Below are 14,126 nucleotides of genomic sequence, written 5' to 3' on the forward strand. Positions count from 1 at the left end.
GTGAAGGACGCCAGGCCCAGGCTCATGCGGGACGGCCCTGGCCCAGGTGTGACCCCTGCCCAGGCCTGAGCAACGCGTCTGCCTTTTCTTCAAGTAATTGGAGCATTGGTTAACCCTCCTCATTAAATTGTAAACTTTTGTGGATCTTACTGATATTATTTTATTTTTATTTTGGGAGGGAGTACTGGGAATTGAACCCCGGGGTGTTCTACCTCCGAGGTGTATCCTTAGCCCTATTTTATTTTATTTTTTTATTTTACAGCAGGGCCTCACTAGGTTGCTGAAACTGGCCTCAAACCTGTACTGGTATTGGGAAGAGAGTTTAAAAAGTATTAATGTATCAATCCTGGGAAAGATGTCCAACCTTGAAACACATCTTCTTTACTAAGAAAGCCAGGGTTAGCCAACATGTCCTTGCATTCCTAAGAACAATTTAACACAGTTTGGGGGCCTGTGTTTGAAGATAGAGATGCCTCCCCCTCCGGCCATAAATCTGGGCCTGTGTTTGAAGACAGAGATGTTTCCCCCTTTCAGGCCATAAACCCAGCTGGAGAGATAACAGAAGCAGAGCAGGGGCTGGCGATAAGGTGTAACATGATCTCCAAAAATCAAAGGGACCTGCTGGACTTAAACAGGATAAAAACTCAGTAAACTGGAGTTCTTTGGCATTTTCATTCGAATTGCCCCCCTGTGCCCCTCTCCGGCACAGGGCTGTAACTATCTCTATATTTCTACCTTTTTAATAAACTTCTTTAAATCTTCAGCAGCTGTCCAAGCAATGAATACTTATTCTTAGCTTAGGACAAGAATCCATGGTTTTTCTGTTTGTCTCTGTGTGTCTGGTGGGGGGGGGGGATTATTTCTCACCACACACCTTCCCCCCCCCAACCAATCCCCTGCAACAAAACCTACAATCCTCCTGTCTCAGCCTCTCAAGAACTGGGATTATAAATGTTCATTACCATATTCAGCTCCTATTCTATTTATTTATTTATTTATTTATTTATTTATTTATTTTTATGCTATTAGGAATTGAGTCCAGGGACATGCCTCTAAGCTACAACCCCAACCCTATTTTTTTTAACTTTTTTTTTTTTTTTTTTTTGCAGTACTGGGGAGTAGGACCCAGGGGACATTCTACCTCCGATCTATACCTCCAGCCCTACTTTTTATTCTTTATTTTGAAACAGGGTCTCACTGAGTTGCAAATAGCCTCACTAAGTATCTGAGGCTGTCTGCAAACCCAAATTCTCCTGTCTCTGCCTTCCAAATGCTGGGATTACTAGCATGTGCCACCATGCCCTGCTAAAATTCTTGTTTTCTTTTTTTCTTTTTTTTTTTTCTTTTTCTTTTTTTTTTTTTTAGTACTGGAGATGGAACCCAGGGGCATTTTACCTCCAAGCTATACCCCCAGCCCTATTTTTTATTCTTTATTTTGAAACAGGGTCTCACTGAGTTGCGAAGGGCCTCACTAAGTAGCTGAGGCTGGTCACGAACCGCGATCCTCCTGTCTCAGCCTCCCAAATGCTGGGATTACAAGTGTGGGCCACCATGCCTGGCTTAAAGTTCTTGTTTTCTAATGACCCTCTTTATTATTTCCAGGATACAGTTGATTTCCTCTCTCTCGATTTGTCTTATGAATGCCACAACGAGGCGAGTCTACTGCAGAAGCTGAGTGTGCTGCAGGTAATGCGAGCCTTTATCGGGCGTAAACTCCTGAGAGCAGACAAGACTTGGACGCTTTGGTTAATGTGTGAATTGCACATCAGAAGACCTGCTGAGTTGCATCTGAGGATTTCTATTAAAAGCATCCCTAGAGAATACTGGGAGGCTGCACAGTCTTTCCCAGAGAGATAACAAGGGTTACCTTTTTTTTTTTTTTTTTTTTTTTTTGCATTGGCGATTGAACCTGAGGGCATTTTCCTTTGCGCTACACCCCAACCCCGCCTTCCCTCTTTTAAAAAAATTTTTCATTTTGAAACAGGGCCTCAGTAGGTGGCTAAGATTCTCACTTATTTGCTGAAGCTCTGTCTCCCACTTCCTAGGCCCCACCTCTTAAAGGTTCCACACCTTCCAATGCCAGCACCTAGGGGACCAAGTCTCTACAAGAACCTTTGAGAGAGCACAAACTATAGCCAAGCCCAAGCAGTCGCACAGCAGTGTACATCTACCTAATGCACATGGCCACGGTCAGACTCTGCCAGTGACTGTGGAAGTGGGATTTGACCAGGGCTTTCTCACTCTAAGACACGACAGACAGCACCTCTCCAAAGCAAAATTCCAATCCAAGAGGTTGGGAATGTTATAATGAAGACTACATTTTTGTTTGTTTTTATGGTACTAGGGATTGAACCCAGGGACATTCTATCTCCAAGCTATATCCTCAGCCCAATTTTATTTCTTATTTGGAAACAGGGTCTCACTAGGTTGCCAACAGCCTCTCTAAATTGCCAAGATTGGCTTTGAACCTGTGATCCTCTTGTCTCAGCCTACCAAGTACTGGGATTACAAGCATGTGCCATGTACTAGAATTATAGGTGTGGGCTACCACACCCAGTTGAAGATTGCATTTTTTCCCAGTACTGGGGATTGAACTGGCTTTCTAAGCATCTGTTTTTCTTTTTATTCTTTATTTTTATTTATTTATTTGCAGGTCTGGGGATAGAACCCAGGTGCATTCGACCTCGGAGCTACATCCTCTGCCTTATTATTATTATTATTATTATTATTAATTATTTTGGTAGAACTGGGGTTCCTGGAAGCCCTTCTACCTCCGGGCTACACTCCCAGACCTATTTATATACTTTTAAATTTGGAAATAGGGTCTCTTAAGCCAGCACGGCTGGCTTTGAACCTGCGCGATCCTCTTGTCTCCACCTCCCAAGCGCGCAGATTACAATCGTGTGCCACCACGCCCGGCTGCCCTATTATTTTTATATTCTTTATTTTGAAACAGGGTCTCACTAAGTAGCTGAGGCTGTCCGTGAACCGTGATCCTCCTGTCTCAGCCTCCAGAATGCTGGGATTACAAGTGTGTGCCACCATTCCCCGGCTCTAAGCATCTTGTTTTTCTAAGCATCTTCTCACCTGAACCTCAGCTAGCTCACCACCCAGAGCCTGCATTTCTGCACGTGCAGACCAGATTTCTGGGTCTTAAACAGCATGGTGGTCTTTGAGGTCTGCTTCTGACTCTGACAACAAAATCTGTCTTTTGTCTTCATTGGGGAAATTAGACCACAGCTTGCCAGATGAGCTGACAGGTTCAGACAGAGTTGATGTTTTGTGTGTGTGTGTGTGTGTGTGTGTGTGTGTGTGTGTGTGTGTGTGTAACTGAGGACTGAACCCAGGGGCATTCTACTTCTGAGCTGCACCCGTATTTTTTTTTTATCCTTTGTTTTGAAGCAGGGTCTCACTAAGTTGCAGAGGGCCTCACTAAGTAGCTGAGGCTGGCCTTGAACCTGTGATCCTCCTGCATCAGCCTCCCAAATCCTGGGATTACAAGTGTGCACCACCATGCCTGGCTTGGGCTGATGTTTTAACACCACCTGGGTTGTACAGATACAGCAGGTGGCTAAGGCAGCCACGGGAAGCATGGGCACAATTTGTACAGCTGGATGTAGTTTACGGTGCTTCCCTTTTAATGTCAAAACATTTATTTCCCACCCCCTTTTTCTTTCCTGTCTCAGCCTCCTAACTACTACTGGGACTATAAGCATGTACCACCATGCTGGATTCTTCTGGCATGCGCGCGCGCGTGCGTGTGTGTGTGTGTGCATACGTGTGTGTGTGTGTGTGTGTGTGTGTGTGTGTGTGTGTGTGTGTGTTTTACTGGGAATTGAATCTAGGTACATTCTACCTCTGAGCTATACTCACAGCTCTATTAAATTTTTTAGTGTGAAACAGGATCTCACTAAGTTTCTGAGTCTGTCCTTGAACCTGGGATTTTCCTATCTCAGCCTTCCAAGTACTGGGACCCAGAGGTGTGCACCACCATGCTGGACTCCTTGAAGTGGCAGCAGCTTCCTCCTCCCTCTTCCTCTTTCTTTCTTTCTTTCTTTCTTTCTTTCTTTCCTTCTTTCTTTCTTCTTTCTCTTTCTTTGCAGTACTCAGGATTGAACTCAGGTACATTCTACCTCAGAGCTACACTTTCAGCCTTATTCTTTTCTTATTTGGAAACAGAGTCTCACTAGATTGAACCTGCAATCCTCCTGTCTCAACCTCCTAAGAACTGGGATTAGAAGCATGCACCACCATGCCCGACCCTCTGGCTTCTTTTTTAAGAAGTAGCTATTGACAATCTCTTGGTAGTTTTTAGCTGCTCAGAGGAGGAAAAACTTGTTTTGGGGGAAATGACCAAACCCCAGCCTCCCTAAAAATGGTAAAGTCAAGTCCATCAACACTTCAGCCTGGAGGTATTTCTCTCGATGTGGAAGTGCAGGAGAAAAGAATGGGGAGACAGTCACCCTGCTTGCTCCAGGGCTAGCAATGACAGCTCTTTCAGTTTAGCATGGAAAAATTTTAAACACAGCCAAAAGTAAGAGCAGTGCAGGGCGCCTGTGCGCCTGTGTGCTGCCCTCCCCAGCGCCATCGCCTCCTGCAGACCTGCAGCCCTGTTCCTCCCAATCCACACTGTCTCCCCTTTTTTTGTATGTGTGGTACTGGGGATTGAACCCAGGAGCATTCTACCTCCAAGCTATACTCCCAAAACTATTTTATGCTTCATTTCGAAACAAGGACTCACTAAATTGCAGAGAGCCTAGGTAGCTGAGGCTGGCCGCAAACCTGCAATCTTCATGTCTCAGCCTGGGATTATAAGCATGCTCTACCATGCCCAGCTCGATCTGTATTGTTCTAAGTCAACCCCAGACATCTATAAACAGGGTGGCATCTTGATGTGGGTTCATGAGTAGCACGGGCTCCTGGTGTGAACAGATGGCCTTGCTCCTCACGCTGACACGCTCTGACTGCAGAGCGCCCCCTATGGCAGAGATGGACAGGTGCAGGTGTCACTCTGGGTGGTGTGGCCTGTGCTACTGAAGAGTATAGCACCTTTTCCTTCAGAGTCCAGAGTCTGCTACAGGAGTTAACTGAGATGACAGAGGGCATCCCCAAAGCCACTGTTTGGGCTTCTCATCTTGAGCCTGTTATCAAAAGAGATTTCCAGCGGGGTGTGGTGGCGCACGCTTGTAATCCCAGCATTTGGGAGGCTGAGACTGGAGGATTGCGGTTCGTAGACAGCCTCAGCTACTTAGTGAGGCCCTCTGCAACTTAGACCCTGTTTCAAAATAAAGAATAGGGCAGGGGGTGTAGCTTGAAGGTCAAATGCCCCTGGGTTCCATCCCCAGACCCGCAAAAAAAAAAAAAAAAAAAAAAAAAAAGATTTCCTAGGCACTTCAACTTACTGCTGGTCTTTCTTTATCCTTTGCAGACCATTGAGCCAAAAATGAAAGTTTTCATCTTTAACCTAAAACTCCAGGACTGCTCCTCCTCCAGGAAGAGCTCTGACGGGCTGCTTTTCAACCTTCTCCAAGGTGAGTGGCCCCTCATGGAAGTGGGGTGTGTGTGTGTGTGTGTGTGTGTGTGTGTGTGTGTGTGTTTGAGGGACTGAGGAATGAACCCAGGGGCATTCTACTTCCAAGCTACACCCCTAGTCCTTTTTTATTTTTATTTTTAAAAAATTGTATTTGTGGCCAGGCGTGGTGGCATACATTTGTAATCCCCGTGCTTGGGAGGCTGAGACAGGAGGATCGCACAGGTTTGAAGCCAGCCTAAGCTACTTAGTGAGGCTTTCAGTAACTTAGTGAGACCCTGTTTCCAAATAAAGTATAAAATAGGTCTGGGAATATAGCCTCTGGGTTCTACCCCCAGTACCACCAAAATAAAAAAAAATTTTTTAATTTGTGGCACTGGGGATTAACCCAAGGGCATTCTACCTCCAAGGTATATCTCCAGCCATATATATATATATATATATATATATATATATATATATATATATATATATATATATATATATAATCTCCTTTATTTGAAAGAGGCTTTCCCTAAGTTGCAGAGAGCCTCACAAGTTGCTGAGGCGAGCCTCAATGCGAGCCTCCTATCTCAGCCTTTTAAGCACTGGGATTACAAGCATGCACCACTATGGCTGGCCATGAGTGCCACCTTTAATGCCACCTCTAAACTGGGATGTGGTGGTATACACCTGTAATCCCAGTATTTGGGAAGCTAAGACAGAAGGACCATAGGTTTAAGGACAGCCTCAGGAATATAGTGAGACTCTCACCAACCTACCAAGAATCTGTTTTTTTTTGTTTTGTTTTGTTTTCGGATTTGGGAATGGAACCCAAAGGCATTTGACCTCCAAGCTACACCCTATGCCCAATTTTTTATTTTTTATTTTGAAACAGGGTCTCACTAAGTTGCAGAGGGCCTCACTAAGAGGCTGAGGCTGTCTGCGAACCACGATCCTCCAGTCTCAGCCTCCCAAATGCTGGGATTACAAACGTGCGTCACCACACCCGGCTTGTTCATTTTTTCTGGTACTGAGAACCCAGGGGCATTCTACCTCTGAGCAACACCCCAGCCCTATCTTTCTTTCTTTCTTTCTTTCTTTCTTTCTTTCTTTCTTTCTTTCCTTCTTTCTTCTTTCTTTCTTCTTTCTTTCTTCATTTACTGCAGTACTGGGGATGGAACCCAGGGGCATTCTATCTCCGAGCAACACCCCCAGCCCTATTTTTTTTTTTATTTTTTTCTTGGTACTGAGGATGGAACCCAGGGACATTCTATCTCTGAGCTACACTCCAGCCCTATTTTTTATTCTTTATTTTTAAACAGAGTCTCACTGAGTTGCAAAGGTCCTCACTAAATAGCTGAGGCTGTCCATGAACTGCAATCTTCCTTTCTCAGCCTCCCAAATACTGGGATTACAAGCATGTTCCACCATGCCCGGCTTTTTATTCTTTCTTTCTTTATTTATTTTTGCGGGTCTGGGGATGGAACCCAGGGGCATTCGACCTTCGAGTTACACCCCTTGGCCTATTTTTTATCTTTTATTTTGAAACCGGGTCTCACTGAGTTGCGGAGGGCCTCACTAAGTAGCTGACACTGTCCACAAACCGCGATCCTCTGGTCTCAGCCTCTCGAATGCTGGGATTACAAGCGTGCGCCACCACGCCCGGCTTTCTTTATTATTCTTTATTTTTGAAAGGAGGTCTCACTTAGTTGCAAAGGGCCTCATTAAGTAGCTGAGGCTGTCCCAGAACCTGGATCCTCCTGTCCCAGCTTCCCAAATGCTAGGGTTACAAGCATGAGCCACCATGCTCAGCCTCAAGACTCTGTTTAAAAAAATAAATAAATAAACTGGGTATGGTGACACAAGCTTTTAATCCCAGTACTTGGGAGGCTGAGAGAGGAGGATCATGCAGGTTTCAAGCCAGATTCAGCTACTTAGTGAGGCCCTCTGCAACTTAGAGAGACTCTGTTTCCAAATAAAATAGAAAGTAGGAAGCTGGGCATGGTGAAGCATGCTTGTAATACCAGCATTTGGGAGGCTGAGACAGGAGGATCACAGTTCTCAGACAGCCTCAGGTATTTAGTGAGGCCCTTTGCAACTCAGTGAAACCCTATTTCATAATAAAGAATAAAGCCGGGCGTGGTGGCACATGCTTGTAATCCCTGCACTTGGGAGGTCGAGACAGGACGATCTCACAGGTTCAAAGCCAGCCTCAGCTACTTACTGAGGCTCTCAGCAACTTAGTGAGACCCTATTTCCAAATAAAATACAAAATAGGTCTAGGAGTATAGTCTGGAGTTAGAAACCCTCTGGGTTTCCACCTCCAGTACCAAAAAAAAAAAAAAAAAAAAAAAAAAGAAAGAAAGAAAGAAAGAAAGAAAGAAAGAAAGAGACTTCCGGGAAGATGGCGACCGAGAAAAGCGGGGCTTAAGAGCCCCGCTAACAACAAATCTCCATTACTACAAAATCAGCGCCTTTCAAGCCAGAAAACAACATCACCAGGAAAACAAAAAAAATCACCAGGCTCCAGAGAGAAAGCAGACTGAGAACAGAGCCACAGAGGAGATCCTCACGCCCGAGGAAGCGGCTTCACGCCCGAGGACGCGGCAGCAGCCATACTGCCGGCGGCACCGGCGAGTTCACGGGATGGCCACAACAAGCCGAGGGGAGCCGCTGCGGAACAGCCAGGCGGGATTTCTCGGCGCAGGAAGCATCTAAAGCTCGCAGTGGCTGAGCTCAGCACACGCTGCAGGGATTCAGAGTGGAAATCAAAACCAAGAAAAAAAAACGCCAGCCCCACAGCCGAGGGTGTAGCAGCGGCGCCATATTGCCACCGGCGGCAGCAGCAGAGAATTCACCGAATCCAGTACAGCTACATCTGCGTACTCAAGAACAGTGAGTCAAATTGCGGGCTCCAGAGGAGAAATCCCAGTACTGTACTCACTGGGACTTGACCCAGCGGGAGTCAATATGGCAGTGATATCACACCATAGGAGAACGTGCAACCTGGCACCCCCCACAGTCTAAAGCAGCCTTTATCGACTCTCTGGGTCGGAGACTCTGTGATACAACCCAGTAAAGGAGTAGTGGGGTCTGAGATACTACAGACTCGAGATCCAGAGCACCTTAAGTGAAGTCATAGTGACCCAAGGGAAGAACCCAGAGAAGGCACAAACATCCGAAATCATGGGAAAGAGGAATAATACTGGAGCAATGAATGCTCAAAACCCCACAACATCAGAACCCGATAAAACTGAAAATCAGAGATTTCTAGAAGATCAAATCAGGAAAATAACTGTAGAAATAATAGAGGTGCTTCGAAAAGAACTCAGAGAGAGCCAAAAAGAGATAAAGGATGCAATTAATGAAGTAAAGGCCTCAATTCAAAGCACAAACAACCGATTAGAACACATGGAGAACAGAATCTCGCTCTTAGAAAATAATCATTCCAAAAATGAACGCATAGTTTCTAATCTAGAAAAAAATATCCGACAGCAGGAATCTGATATTGAAGAAATATGGGCCCATTTTAAGAGAGCTAACGTAAGAATAATTGGAATAGAGGAGGGAAAAGAAAGTGAAACCAAAGGGATCAACAATCTCTTCAAGGAAGTAATAGCAGAAAATTTTCCAGACATAGAGCAAGAGGTCGATACGCAGGTCCAGGAAACTTATAGAACTCCCTTTAGACAGGATTGGAGAAGAGGATCCCCACGCCACATAATTGTCAAAATGACCAATGTGGAAGCCAAGCAGAGAATCTTAAAGGCAACAAAAGCAAAGGGCCAAGTGACATTCAGAGGCAAACCAATTAGAATCACTCCAGACTTCCCAAACCAAGTTATGAGAGCCAGAAGGACTTGGAGTAACATATTCCCAATTTTGAAAGAAAACAACTTCCAGCCAAAAATTTCCTACCCAGCAAAACTTTCTATCAAATTAGATGGAGAAATAAGAAGCTTCCATGACAAACAGAAACTGAAGGAATTTATGTCTTCAAAACCAGCACTAGAGAAAATACTTAAAGAGATTAACTACAAAGAAGAAATAGATAACACACATCAGAACTAGAGAAACAAGATTTTCCATCCAACAGACAACTAAGATTGGTTATCTGTGGAGATTCATTATTTATGTTAGTCTTTTACCTATCTCTAAAGGGTATTGTTTGCCTTTATTGTTTGTTAATTTTTAGGATTTCTAGTTGGAATATTAATATACCTTCAGATATAGCATTTGGAAATATTTTATCCCATTCTATTAGTAACTTTTAACTCTGTTTACATTGTCTTTGGATATACAATATGTTTTTTATTTTTTTAGGGAGTTTGTATACTCTTCTGTTGCCTGTGCCATTGAAATCCTAACCAAGAAATCACTGCCAATTTCAATGTTGTGAGGTTTTATAACCCAGATTTTCTCCTAAAAGTTTATAGTCTTAAAATTTATATTTAGGTCTTTTATCTATTTTGAGTTAATATTTGTATATGGGATTAGGTAAGGGTCCAATTTTATTCTTTTCCATGTAATTATTATTTTTCAATAATATTTAGTTAAAAGATTATTATTCCCACCACCAAATGTTCGTGGAAACCTTGTCAAAAATAACTTGACAATATAGGGAAGAATTTAGCTCTAGGCTTTTATTTAACTCCAATGGTTTATATATCTGCCTTTAGAATATTACGACACTGTTTCAATTATTGTAGCTTTATATGGCTTGAAATCAGAAAATATACATCTTCTAGCTTTGTTCTTTTTCAAGATCGTTGTGGATACCTAGAGTCCATATTCCATATTAGGATAGTTTTTTTTTCTGAAAAATAAATATGTAAATATATGATAGTTTCACCTAAAAAATAGAAAAAAAATATTCTCTGGTAAGAAAGCAAAAAGAAATATTGAAATGTTATCTTTAGGTCATCAAAAGCTTGGTATCAGACAAATGAAACTGTTATGTGAGATTATCATTTTTAATTTTTGATAAATTGCTATAATACTAGATGTCAATCACTAAGCCAAGCATGGGAGGGAGGGATGGGGAGAGAATGGGGTGGGGATCGGGTGGGGGCTGACTGGGCAATGTGTGCATGTATGTCTACAAAAGTATGTATCCCACTATGATGTATGAATACAGTGCACCAATTAAAAAAATAAAAATAAAAATAAAAAGAAAGAAAGAAAGAAAGAAAGAAAGAAAGAAAGAATAAAAAATAGGCCTGGAGGTGTAGCTCAGAGGTAAATGTTCCTGGGTTCCATTCCCAGTACTGCAAAAAAAAAATCTATATACAATATATAATCTATATTAATCTATATAATATCTATATATATATATGTATACACACACTTACACACATATACATATATATACATATACACATATATATTAGTCCTGGAAGTATAGCCCAGATAGAAAGCCCCTGGGTTCCATTCCCAGTACCACAAAATAAATAAATAAATAAATAAATAAATAAATAAATAAAAAGGGCTGGAGTGTAAGTCACAGGTAGAATGCCTCTGGATTCAGTCCCCAGCAACACACACACACACACACACACACACACACACACACACACACACACAGAGCAATGCTTGGACCAACAGCATCAGGATCAGCATCACCTATAACTTAGAAATGTACCTCGAGGACCCGCCCAGGCCCGCTGGCTTGCAGGCTCTGGGGTAGCCGGGCGATATGTCTTAGCGTGGCTACAGGTGACTTGGCGTCTCCTCGAGGTAGGAGAACCAGCACTCCAAGTCATACACAGGTCTGAAGTGTCTGGTCTCCTTAGCTCCTTGGCCTGTGTTTTCCAGGGGGCTCGAAGCCATGGCTGGGAGCCTGGGCATGTTTTATGAGTGAAGGAGGCTCTGGTTTCAGGTGCACATATTCATTCCACAGCGTTAATTTTCTTCTATTCCAGCCATCAATAAGGATCAAGTGCTCACTATTGGGTTTGATATGAATGCATTCCTGACCTGCTCATCAAGTTCCAAGGAAAGGTAATGCTAGATTTTCTGTTAAGAGGCTGAGACAAGAGGATCGCAGGTTCATGGCCAGCCTTGTGCTATTCTTTTGTATGGGACCTCTTGGGGACTGTCATCATTGGCTCTTGCGGCAACAGGTTTATTATGGTCAAAAGGATCATGGGTTCAAGGACAGCCTCTACAACTTAACAAGATTTTCAGCAACCTGGTGAAACCCTGTTTCAAACTAAAAAATAAAGTAGTGTTGGGGATGGCTCAGAGGTAGAATTCCCCTGGGTTCAATTCCTAATTCCTAGTACTGAAAGATAGATAGATAGATAGATAGATAGATAGATAGATAGATAGATATTATAAAAATAATATAGCCAGGCGTGGTGGCACATGCTTGTAATCCCAGCATTTGGGAGGCTGAGACAGGAGGATCGCGGTTCGCAGATCAGCTACTTAGCGAGGGCCTCTGCAACTCAGTGAGACCCTGTTTCAAAATAAAGAATAAAAAAATAGGGCTGGGGATGCAGCTCAGAAGTAGAATGTCCCTGGGTTCCATCCCCAGTACCACAAAAAAAAATTAATAAGAAGAATACAGTATAGAGAACAGTAGCATTGAAACAATTCTCCTGCAAAAGCAGTAATTACTCATCTAGAAAGAGTTATAATAACAAGTTTCCCATCTGACAATGTCTTCCTACCCTACCCGTGACTTTGTGAACTTGGCTTGTGACTCAGAGTTTCTAGAATCTTCATTAATTAAGTTGCTTACCCCTATTCATTGGTAGGGGGCATTTGTCACTCAGAGTCATTAACAATGTCCCTTTATGTCACTTCAATCCCGCAGCATGTCTTGTTCTCTGACTGACAGCGTGGCTCTTCAGAGTCTCCAGCAGCAGGGCCAGGAGACAGCGGCCAGGCTCTCGTCCCTAGGCTCGGCCTACCGGAGGGTCCAGGCAGCCTTCGCTGAGCAGTCAAGGGTGGAAAGGGATGTCTTCCTGCAGGGCACTTTCCCAGAGGGCTTCCTCTGGGGCGTCTCCACCGGAGCCTTTAACGTGGAAGGGGGGTGGGCTGAGGGTGGGCGAGGGCCGAGCATCTGGGACCAGTACGGACACCTGAATGCCACCAGTGGCCAAGCGAGCCCAGAGGTGGCCAGTGACAGTTACCACAAGGTGGCCTCTGATGTCGCTCTGCTCCGTGGCCTCCGGGCTCAGGTGTACAAGTTCTCCATCTCCTGGTCCCGGATCTTCCCCACCGGGCATGGGGGCCGCCCCAGCCTCCCAGGTGTTGCCTACTACAACAAGCTGATTGATAGCCTGCTGGACTCGCAGGTCCAGCCCATGGTGACCCTCTTCCACTGGGACCTGCCTCAGGCCTTGCAGGATCAGGGTGGGTGGCAGAACGAGAGTGTGGTGGATGCCTTCCTGGAATACGCTGCCTTCTGCTTCTCCACTTTTGGGGACCGTGTGAAGCTGTGGGTGACCTTCCACGAACCGTGGGTGATGAGCTACGCAGGCTACGGCACTGGGCAGCACCCACCGGGCATCTCCGACCCAGGAGGAGCTTCCTTTAAGGTACTTCCCATCCCCACCTCCCCCATCCTCTGTTATGGTGTGGGAATGCTATGGTTTTGGGGAAACTGTTCCCGGGGACCCCTGTTATGGTCCCGGACACAATTTCCCTCAAACCACAACAAAACCCAAAAAACAGAAAAACCGCGGGTTCTTGTCCTGAGCTAATGGTAAATACACATCAGCCCGGACTCTTGCTGAAGATTTAAAGAAGTTTATTAAAAAGATAGAAATACAGAAGATAGTTAGAACACCATGCCAGAATGGCATGGGGAGGTGGTTCAAATGAATGCCCCACCAAAGATACAGCACATGGACCGGACTTTTTATACCCATGACCTCCATCTTGTTCACATAATTCTGAGGTAGTAAATGTCCCTGTAAGGTTTCTCCCCCAGCAAGGTGTGGCAAGGGGTCTCCTTTTCCCTCCTACCATCCTAGCTAATTTTTTTTTTTTTTTTTGTGGTACTGGGGGTGGAACCCAGGGGCTTTCTACCTCTGGGCTATACTCCCAGACCTATTTTATATTTTATTTGGAAACAGGGTCTCACTGAGTTATTGAGAGCCTCACTAAGTAGCTGAGGCTGACTTTGAACCTGTTCAATCCTCCTGTCTCAACCTCCCAAGCGCTGGGATTACAAGCATGCGCCACCATGCCCGGCTCAAACTACCAATCTAACTAGATTGTGTAGATCTTTTAGAAAGAGGAAACCCTAGCTCCCCTCTCCTATAGACTTGTTAATTACTTTTATCTAAGTCAATTTACATTGGAATAGTTGCCTGCTTTTAGGCAGAAACCAAGTCCTTTCACAGATTTTTGAAATATAATCATCATAGCTTTCTCAAATCTTCCTAGGCCATTCCCAATACTGGTACATCCTCCACTAAGTGCAGGAGAAAACACTTAGGGCTAGGAGGAAGTCATTTCATCTGCTTCACACCAGGAAGTCTTTACTTTTTGTTCTTTAAAGGAGCTCAGAGGGAGGAAAGGGACCATAAATGGTTAATCATCTTCTTCTGTCCAGACATTATAATAGCACTTTAGGAATAATCATTACATCCCAGAAGAG

The 14,126-nt window shown here is 44.2% G+C and overlaps 1 protein-coding gene across 1 annotated transcript in view; it reads left to right on the top strand.

Moving 5' to 3' along the window:
* LCT (lactase) overlaps positions 1–14,126 on the top strand; it is a gene marked incomplete at both ends in the record, with an annotated part of 62,605 nt that overhangs the window by 14,797 nt on the left and 33,682 nt on the right. Inside the window, 4 exons of the mRNA XM_080690341.1 lie at positions 1,603–1,686; positions 5,429–5,531; positions 11,434–11,512; positions 12,333–13,059. Of these exons, the coding sequence (XP_080546467.1) occupies positions 1,603–1,686; positions 5,429–5,531; positions 11,434–11,512; positions 12,333–13,059 (993 nt within the window). The remainder of the gene's footprint in view (positions 1–1,602; positions 1,687–5,428; positions 5,532–11,433; positions 11,513–12,332; positions 13,060–14,126) is intronic.

Source organism: Muscardinus avellanarius, assembly GCF_963383645.1.
Source record: "Muscardinus avellanarius genome assembly, chromosome: 2".
In the NCBI taxonomy this organism is placed as follows: domain Eukaryota; kingdom Metazoa; phylum Chordata; class Mammalia; order Rodentia; family Gliridae; genus Muscardinus; species Muscardinus avellanarius.